The following is a 10,652-nucleotide window of genomic DNA, read 5'->3' as shown; positions in this document are numbered from 1 at the left end:
GATCAACTAATATTTATATGGAATTGAAAACATTTTATTTTTGGCGAACCTCATAATAGTATTATATCACACAAGTTGTGGAGGCTTACAATCTTACACGTCCTTATTTTAATAACATATTTTAAGTTTTAAAAATTCTATTCGTCATGCCATAATTTCATTAAATATATGATAGAGTAGATAATTCGATTTACAAATACAATCATAAAATACTTATTAACAATTAACATAATTATAAATTTCATATTTGAAAAAAAAAAAAAAACTTTTATTAAACATTCTTATTCATTACATGGATTACTAACTAGTTATCATAAAAGTATGAAGCATAAGCATAGCAGGAAAATATATCTGCAAATACTTCAAGAATTCAAGTAATACAATAAAGCATGGATTCTCTTTTCGTTTATATCAAAATTAAGATTTTATTTCTTGGATTTATTTGTTTATAGAGAGTTATATCATTTAAAATTTTAAACGATATGTCATTAGATTTTAAATTTGTAATATTTAATTTGAATCACGAAACAAATCCATTTCAAATGAAAATGATCCTTCTCTTTTACTCCCATTGGCATCATTTTATGTGTAAACTAAGCATCACAAAAAATAATCCTCCTCTCCACCTTCCTCTCCACTCATCCTCTTTACCTTAATAGTGGTGAAGCCAGAGGTTTACTTTAGTAGGAGACAAGCTAGATATATGGATAAATTTTAAATCCACTAAGTAACACATGCACGCACGAATACCAACACACACACATTTAACTTTCTCATAGAATTATGAAAATTTCATCAATTCTGTTTATATAATTTAATACAAATATTTTCGTTCATTTGGTATTAATGATAAATAATATTCTTTAAATATTTTAAATCAAGATTTTTCTTGTTAAACAAATATTAAAGATTACATGTTAGAGTAGGATAATATTTTTAAAAACATAAAAGGTATACAAATCAATTAATTTTAAATACACTAAAAGATAAATATTACTTCTATATGCCTCATGTGTATACTGTAAGAAAGAGAAATACAATAATAACAATACCAGATAATAAAAAAAATCTTATGCTTATAAATGACAAAGTTTAACATATCCTAACTTTTAATCATAAAAATAAATCTTAGAATTTTTCTTATAATGGATATGAAAAAAAATGTATTCTTGTATCCCAAACTCCCTAAATACAATACAATNTATATATATATATATATATGATTCTGCCGGGACACTATTGACACAAAATTAAAGCTGTATTTTTTGCAGGCCACTCTTCACCAACATTGTATGATGAACATATTGTATATTTGAGGAAGCTGTGAAAATATTGTTCAAATGGAGTTGGAAGAAGTGGTGATAAATTTTTTTATTCTTATTTTTTTAATGGTATGATTAGGGTGTAATTGGATCTTTCTCCGTTAATCTGGACATATATCATTATATTATTAAAAGGGAGGACCACTAGGCATTATTGATGTAGTCCCTCAAAAGGAATGAATAATTTCTTTAACTTCGAGTATTAGTAAAGGCAGAGACTTTCAAAAACTGTGCACCTAATTATTATTATTTTTTTCATTTCTCAAAGAAATCTAAAAAGTATATATATTCAAAATATTATCTATAATCTCTAGTATATATATATATATATATAATTAAAACTATTTGATTTTTTATTGATCTCATAATATTATGCCACATAAGTTCTTTAGGCCACACCATTTTACAAATCATTATTCAAATGTATATATTTTAATTTTATATATACTTAAACCGTTCATTAGAATCTTCCAAGGTATATCGTATTTTTTTAAGAGTAGAATATATAATTTAATATACAAACACAATCATATAAATTCTAATGTTAGAATATATGGTTCCATACACCCAAAAAAAAAATCATAATAATATCAATTAATAACTATCATAATGATCAATTTCCTATTTAGACCAAAAAAAAAAAACAAATAAATAAATAAAAGAGAGAGAGAGAAAAAAAAGTATATTACATTAAACTTCCCCATCCATTGCTCGGGATCAACTAATATTTATATGGAATTGAAAACATTTTATTTTTGGCGAACCTCATAATAGTATATATCACACAAGTTGTGGAGGCTTACAATCTTACACGTCCTTATTTTAATAACATATTTTAAGTTTTAAAAATTCTATTCGTCATGCATAATTTCATTAAATATATGATAGAGTAGATAATTCGATTTACAAATACAATCATAAAATACTTATTAACAATTAACATAATTATAAATTTCATATTTGAAAAAAAAAAAAAAAACTTTTATTAAACATTCTTATTCATTACATGGATTACTAACTAGTTATCATAAAAGTATGAAGCATAAGCATAGCAGGAAAATATATCTGCAAATACTTCAAGAATTCAAGTAATACAATAAAGCATGGATTCTCTTTTCGTTTATATCAAAATTAAGATTTTATTTCTTGGATTTATTTGTTTATAGAGAGTTATATCATTTAAAATTTTAAACGATATGTCATTAGATTTTAAATTTGTAATATTTAATTTGAATCACGAAACAAATCCATTTCAAATGAAAATGATCCTTCTCTTTTACTCCCATTGGCATCATTTTATGTGTAAACTAAGCATCACAAAAAATAATCCTCCTCTCCACCTTCCTCTCACCTCATCCTCTTTACCTTAATAGTGGTGAAGCCAGAGGTTTACTTTAGTAGGAGACAAGCTAGATATATGGCCAAACTCCCTAAATACAATACAATACCAATAAAAAAAAAAAAAAAATTATTTGAAAAATAAAAATATTTTATTAAAGTGATTTACATGATATCTTTAGGAACATATCCTTTAAATACTCGTCAAATTAATGAGTTATATTTGGTAAAAAAAAATGAAAATTAAAAGAAAAAAAAAGAGAGATTATAATACTTTAAAATTTAAAGTTTTTAAACTAGTGTTTGTATTCTTGCACCCCACTATACACACACGGATGTACTTCTTTCTAAAAGAAATACAATTTCGTCTGTCGACCCTTTCTTTTCCTTCAACTTTAAATTGAATACGAGCTTATATTATTTGAGACAAACTTCCGAAACTAGCCACACAACAACAAAAGCAAGCTATATACAAATGCACAAAGGTACAAAAGAACTAAAAAGTGAGATCTTTTGCAAAATTCACAATCATAGTTTATTATTGCGAATCCAAAAAGAGTTACATGCACAGAACCAATTCACTCTTTATTATAGTTTTTTGGATGAATAAAAACAATTAGTACTCTCTTTTTTAATCACTAAAACAATTGGACTAATAATTACTACCTAACGTCATGTGGTTCATCAGCTAGCCTTGTTAAAAAATGAAATCTCCATTATTGTAGAAGCTATTTGAATCAACCCCACAAGAAAAAACAGTAGGTTGATGATCATGATCCAGGTTGCCTTTTCGATCATCAAGGTTCCACAGGCTAAAGCAGAAGTCATCCTCTCTAATTGTATCCAACCATGATGCAACATCTTGAGACATCACAGAAAAACATTGGTCCTCCAAAGTGGGGTACTCTTTTATCATCTCTTGTACTTCACTACTCATCTGATCATCACTTGTGTCTTCATCAGATATTGCTTCCCCTGTCATGCTATCTTCCTGTGGTTCCTGCTCCTGTTTCTTTGGTGCTTGGTTTTGTTTCAGAGTTTGTGCCTTTTCCATATCTTGCTTCTTAGAGGGTTTGCCTTTCTTCTTGAAATGGGTTCTCCAGTAGTTTTTGATCTCATTGTCTGTTCTTCCAGGCAAGTATCTAGCAATGGTTGACCACCTGTGTTTGCATATATAGAATTAATAAACTGATAAACAGTGATATATGATAAGTTGAGAGAGAGAGAGTCATTACTTGTTACCCCAGAGAGCATGCATTTCAACTACAATGCCTTCCTCAAGAGGAGTTAATTGGCCTTTCTTGAGTCCAGGCCTAAGATAATTCACCCACCTTAGCCTGCAGCTCTTGCCACTCCTGTTCAAACCTGGTAATTAAGACAAAACAAATCAATTAAACACAGTCAAATAGGGTGGGATATTTCATGGATGAGAAAGGATTGCCTTCAATTATCTAGTCCATAAACTAATTAAATTGACTTCCAGTGAACTTAAAACAAAAAGGTTCACAAATAAAACTCTTTAAGCTTCTCTTCCTCTCAGTATGAGAAAACCAAAAATGACAAATTTTTGGCACAAATTTGATTAATTAGGAAGCTCATTGGATTTAACAACAAAGTAAGTATGGTTAAGATTTCACTTGAAATAGAGAGATTAAAATAAAGAGAGTCTAATTTTTTAGGGTTGAAAATTTATTTATTTGAACAAACAGTATATAACGTGATGCGTCATTTAAAATTAACAGTACTTGATCGAAATTTTCCTCTCTTTCTCTCTTCGATTCTGTATCCCTTTACATGGCAAAAGCAGTATGAATTTACCTGTACATCTAGAGACAGAGCTCCATCTTCCCTCCCCATGCAAGTTGACATATTCACTAAGCAACCTATCTTCTTCAGGAGTCCATGGACCTTTCCTCCACTCTTGTTCTGGAATTCCCCAACTCATCTTTTAAGCTAATATTTCACTTTCAATTTGTATGATAGTAAGTATAGTTGTCTTCAAATTGTATGGCAAAAATTTCTCAAATGGCTTGGCCTATTTATACTATTAAAAAGTTACTCCAATGCTTTCATATAATAAATTGATGATAATACTACAGCCAAGATCTTAGAATAGACCTTGATTTTTGTTCATGTTCCTTTTTAACAAAATCAACCATTTAGCCTCTAGTTTGAGTCCAAGTGTTACGAATATACATTGTGCGATCTGTCTCATATTTGTTGTGGCCAATTAGAGTGAAACAAGTGGGTCTTCTAGATCCCAGCGAGGCATCGGACGGTATTTCTTCAGTGCAAATGAACGTGATTCACCAAGTGTGTAACACAACTGAAGCAACATCGTCAGTCATAGGACAAAAGAAGTATAGAGGCTGTTTGGTATGATTATTTGGGCAATACTTTTCAGTTTTTAAATAATATTACATGTATTTTCACACTTTTTCATTTATATGTATTTTCAAAAAATACAAATAATGTTATTAAAACAACGTTACCAAACGGTCCCATAACCAAAAAAAAAAAAAAAAAACAGTTTTCCTCGAAAGGTCTTTTGCACCAATAAGAGTGCAACATCTGCTGGTAATATAAATATAAAATAATTCTCAATTGCGCCGGTTAGAGATATTTAGTTGTTTAATTATTATCTTAAATAAAGGTTCTAGTATCCCTATTATGGTAATGTGGTTCTTTAATTATATTCAAAGAGGGTGACGACGAGTCACCTAGTTTAGGTGTGGTCTTTGCACTGTATGTAAGCAGCGTATAAATTTAGAAAGTTAGGGCTTTCTTTGACTGAATAAAACAATTCTTTCTGCGCGTTATTATTCCTATTTCTAGGTACCGATGGTAATTGGCAACTGGCCGGAACTTTCTATTTATATCAATAAAGTTAGCAAATGATATCAATAAGAGAGTTCAAATCATTTAAAGTTCAACAATGTACACACACATATATATATATAGCACATTTATCATATATGTTAAACTAGCTAGAATTCAAATTAACTTTCAATTGTAGTCTAATTCAATGTTACATATCTAGTTTAATTTAATCTATTTTTAACTTTTGTGACAAGTGAGTTATTTTGTGAAAAAGCAAATTTATTCCATTATTAGTTAGCCATTAAAAACTGAGATTGACCTAGTTGAAAGACTAATACCACAAATATGTCTTTGCATTTGATGACAAAGTACATCATTTCTACTATGTTCGTTTTTTATAGGTAATTTCTAATCTATACTAATACTACGAACAAAAACATTTTAATAATGACATCCAAAAAGCTAATAGAACCCTTTATTTAACACTCTAGCGATAAATTTATGTTATAGATAATAACATGTATACAAGTAAAACAGCGGAAATTCAATAGCATTACTACAAAATATGTGCATCTATGGCTCAATCAATTGTCCCTAAAATCCCAAATCATTCAAACAAAACCCACTAGGTGGATATCCAATACTAATAACTCTTACCAAATTATTTAATTAGGAAAAAAAAAGGCCTAAGCAAACACCCACATTTTCCTTCGAAATACAGAGAACCTGAAAACACTATGATCAAACTCATTTTGAGTTATACATCTCAAATTTCAAACGAAATTTTTAAGAATTTAAATTATATTAAAAACACACACACACACACACACACACACACACACAGAGCTTAGCTCCTCATAACCAAAAAAAAAAAAAAAAAAAAACACACACACACACACACACACACAGCTTAGCTCCTCATAACCCTAAAATACCATTTTATATATCATTCAAATTTTCAAAACCACCATGTTGTACCATTTTCATTAATTAGGTTTCAAAATTATTTTCAAAACCCTAAATACCCCACCAAAAATTAAACAAAAATTTAAACACAAACAAAATTTACATCCAAAGCACCAAAAAATGAAGAGAGACAATCTCATCATCATTACTATTGAATATATACTTCTATACAGTCTATACGTTAGTGCAAGTTCCAACCAAGTATAAAAATATAGGATTGGCCTTTATTCAACTCAAAACTCAATTAAAAATTGGATCAAACGTTGAATATACAAATTGTAATTTCTCCCTCCTTTTCAATTGCACGATCTGACTCACATTGACGCTTTAGAAGTTGTGTTATAAAAATGCTTAAGTTAAAAGGAGGGTTGCTTATTATCATCAATTTGCAATTCCAACTTTAAAAAAAATTATATAATTCAAAAGTTAAAATAATAAGGGAGAATTAATATTTGAATCTCAAATATTCCAGTTGAAAATATCATAAGGCATCAGTTAACTTACAATACTCTTAGTGCAGTTTCAACTTCTAATAAAAATTGAAGAAAAAAATGTTTCCTTAGAGATAATTTAATTGAGGGTGATTTTGTACATAGAGACTTGTATCTGTAGAGACTAGAGAGAGAAAAATTGTGTAGATGTCTAAACGAATGCCCAAAGGTATTTGTAAGCAAGCACATACTCCTTAGGAAGAGACTTATTTGTCATGAATAGATGTTTCAATTTCAATAGTCATGCCCATATCCAAATTCCGTTTAATCAATAATTCTCTACAGAATAAAAAATCCAATGTATGTGAAGCAACACCATCTACTAAATGGGAGCTATTGCACGTAGGGGGGTGCACAATACTATGGTGTGATCTCTCATAAATTATACACTAATATCTCACACTTGATTGCACCATAACCAATGGTGTTAGCTTTAGTTGGCATGAAGTATGGTCCATGCGGTTTGCCTCATGACAACTCTCATCTATGATACCCCATAAATCAGCCTCAGTGCGTGACCCCTTGGCTAAATTTTGTACACATCTTCATCGTTTTGATTGATCCACTATAATAAATAGAGACTTCAATGCCCAATTTATGCCAAAAAAATTGACTTCAAAATAAATTAAGAAAATACAATAATAACTCTCTTGGAATAAATCCAATCACCCAATGAAAAAGTTAGAACCTAATGAAACCGATAAACCAACAACTTACTTCTTTGAAAGCTACAACTCAATGTGGTTGCAACACCCAAAGCATCTCCTCTTAGAGAAATCTCCAATTTTTCGTGTCTCAATTAGAAGTAATAATGAAAAATAAATAACATTAAAAAAAATTTAAAAAAATTAAATAAAAAAAAATTAAAAAAAAAAACTCTCTTGGGAAAAATACACAAAATCAACCTACTGGTTTTTCTTGTGGAATTGATTCAAGAAACTTCTACAATAATGGAGATTTCATTTTTTTAAAAGGCTAGGCTAGCTGATGAACCACATGACGTAGGTAGTAATTATTAGTCGCGTTGTTTTGAGATAATAAACAATACTAATTCTTTTCATTCATACAAAATACTATAATAAAGAGTCTAATTGGTTCTGTGCATGTAACTCTTTTTTGATTGGCAATAATATATAGAATGATTGTGAATTTGCAAAAGATCTCTCTTCTTTCACAACTTTTTGCATTTGCATTAAGGTTGCTTTTGTAGTTGCGTGCTCTAGTTTCGGATGTTTATCTCTAGCTAGCTAGTAATATAAGCTCTATAATGAGCCTTCATTGCCGATTAATTCATGTCTCTTATTCAATTATAAGTTGGGGAAAAGAAAGGGTCGGTGTATAGGAGAAAATAGAAATCGCATTTCTTTTAGAGAGATTACATGTGCTTACAGAAATGAAGAAAGCTGCTTACTTTTCCTACGTAAGGAAGTCTGTCTTGCGTGTTTGTATTGAAGACAAGAGTGCAAGTCGTTTGGAAGAAGGCAGAGGGAAATTCTGTGTAACACCCCATAATTTTGATACCAATTTAATTCTTATACATAAATAAATAAATAAATAAGAGGCCCACAATTAATTGGATTTAATTGATTTGAGCCTAAAATATTAAAAATAAGATAAATACTATGAAATATGAAGCTTAAGTGGGGTAACATGAGTAAATATATGGGTCTTGATAAGCTTTTAAAAATTCTAGCCTTTTACCTCTTAAGATACACGTATACAAATAAAATATTTTCTTTTGTTTTAGCTGCAACACCCGGTTAAACAACTTATTTTCTTTTCTACTTTGCGGCTGAACGTGAGACTGCTGCAAGTATGGTTTCCTTTAGCTCTAAATTTAGGATGTTGAATATTCTATGGCTAGACTTGTCCCACGTTTGCAGGAAAGGCATGAGTGGTGCATGGAATTATATTAGTGCCTACTAGGATAATAGGCATCACTCCATGAATCTCCACCTATCTTTATATTAAAGGGAAAAGGATGCTTTGTGGTTGATATATATATATATATATATATTCGTATATAGCCTCACTTGTTTACCATCAAATTGACATGCATCACACTTTTGATATTGTCCAATACTAGTCCAGCAACATCAAGGGAATAATAGGCAACTGGATTGATAAATTAAGGCTATTACGTGGCCTCCAATATTAGATTAAATATATATAATATTAGAGTGAATAGATATGAATAAAACATAAGGCATGATTAGATATTCAGCCATATTGAAGTTTCATGAATATCTATAATTATGTTAATGGAAAAATCTGATTAGGCAGCAATATTTTTAAGTCAAAAAATCTGATCAAAGCTGAAAGTGAATTGGATAGTTAAGTGAATAAATAGAGAATTTTGGATATATCAATATTGTCTAGGATAAAAATGTTTAAGTGTGAAAACAGATTTTAAGTAGGAAATTGTGTATTGATGACCTATTTTTGATGTTGCTAGGTTCTAATTCTACTGAGTTATTGGGATTCAAGGGAGGTTGGTTTTTTTTTTTTGCAAATAAGAGGTAAGTGGTGTTTACTAATTTTGGGGTTTTTCCAAAATAATGTTGATTATTAAACTATTTTATATCAAAGAAATATGTTAATATTCTTCATATAAATTGATATTTTATAAATGTTTGATGTGCACATTGACTATTCGTTTTATGAAAAACTTGTGAGACAACATAAATTTATTTAAACTTGTATGTGTAAATATATCTTTATATTTTTTAGAATTATGAATGGATTATTATTGTGAGTATATTGAATATGTTTTGAAAACCTATGGCAAGTTGTGATTAAAAGCTCAGTATTGTATTTAGTCCTTAGTAAGGAACAACCATACTGCAGCTAGTCCTTAGCAAGGGACGGTCCTAGAAAAGGGGACAATGCACATTTGATAGCTCTTTAACAAGGGAGTGTACTATTGAGGATCTAAAAGGAAGCTCCTTAGCAAGGGAGTACACCTTTAGGTTCCAAAGAAGCCACTCTTAAGAAAGGGGATGAAAAAGAGGTTCCAATCTCAAAAAGGAGACATCACAACCTTGTCAATGGGGTGTAAATGTTGACTACGAAAAAAGTTTAGGAAATTATTTATATGATGATATTGATATATATATTATGATGGCTCACAATATAAATACATTTTTTTATATGAAATATTTGATGATAAAATATTGAAGAGATACAAATTATGAATTTGTTGTAAAAATTATTTATTTGAAAGGTTTGTTTCCACACCCCAATGTTAGTGAATTTCACTTATTGAGTTATCTTACCTCTCCTCCCCCCCTTTATTCCCCTTATAGATACATTAGAGGGATCATTGGAGTAAAGATTCTTGGAAGACAACAATTATAAATTATTTTGTGGAACTGAGAATTTTATTATTATTTTTATAGTATTAAACATTGTACTAGATAATTATTTTTGAGGATTCTCATCTTTGCTGGAATTAGAACTCTAACAATTGTGATGAGATTTTAGATTGTTTGTTACATTTATTTAATATTTTATGGATTATTTAGATTGAATAGACATTTGTTATTTATGAATTTTGGGATGTTACATTCTGCAAGCTGAATTGTGTGAATAAGAAAGAAGAGAAGGAATAAACTAAAAACTAAAAAAGAAAACAATCCAATACAATAAAATATTACAAACTTAAAGGTGCGTTTAATATCACATTATTTAAAATATACCATCCTCATTTTTATTA

At 29.3% G+C, this 10,652-nt stretch overlaps 1 protein-coding gene across 1 annotated transcript; it reads right to left on the bottom strand.

Annotated features, from left to right (window-relative positions):
- Window positions 1-3,199: 3,199 nt before the first annotated feature.
- LOC112023839 (MYB-like transcription factor EOBI) lies at window positions 3,200-4,700 on the bottom strand. Its single transcript, XM_065776953.1, has 3 exons — window positions 4,479-4,700; window positions 3,896-4,025; window positions 3,200-3,820 (listed from the first exon to the last, which is right to left on the bottom strand). The coding sequence occupies exons 1-3, from the start codon at window positions 4,603-4,605 to the stop codon at window positions 3,358-3,360; spliced, it is 720 nt and encodes a 239-aa protein (XP_065633025.1). The 5' UTR covers window positions 4,606-4,700; the 3' UTR covers window positions 3,200-3,357.
- Window positions 4,701-10,652: the final 5,952 nt, after the last annotated feature.

This window comes from Quercus suber, unplaced genomic scaffold, assembly GCF_002906115.3.
Source record: "Quercus suber isolate HL8 unplaced genomic scaffold, Cork oak 2.0 scaffold_146, whole genome shotgun sequence".
Taxonomy (NCBI): Eukaryota; Viridiplantae; Streptophyta; class Magnoliopsida; order Fagales; family Fagaceae; genus Quercus; species Quercus suber.
The sequence above is the reverse complement of the archived record's forward strand: the minus strand, read 5'-3'. Positions and strand labels throughout refer to the sequence as shown.

Bases quoted from the DNA above. Each gene is read 5' to 3' on its own strand.
- LOC112023839 (XM_065776953.1), bottom strand. From the start codon at position 4,605: ATGAGTTGGGGAATTCCAGAACAAGAGTGGAGGAAAGGTCCATGGACT. The intron at 4,026-4,478 runs GTAAATTCATAC...CTTAATTACCAG, and splicing joins CTCTGTCTCTAGATGTACAG to GTTTGAACAGGAGTGGCAAG. The intron at 3,821-3,895 runs GTAATGACTCTC...ATGCAAACACAG, and splicing joins CATGCTCTCTGGGGTAACAA to GTGGTCAACCATTGCTAGAT.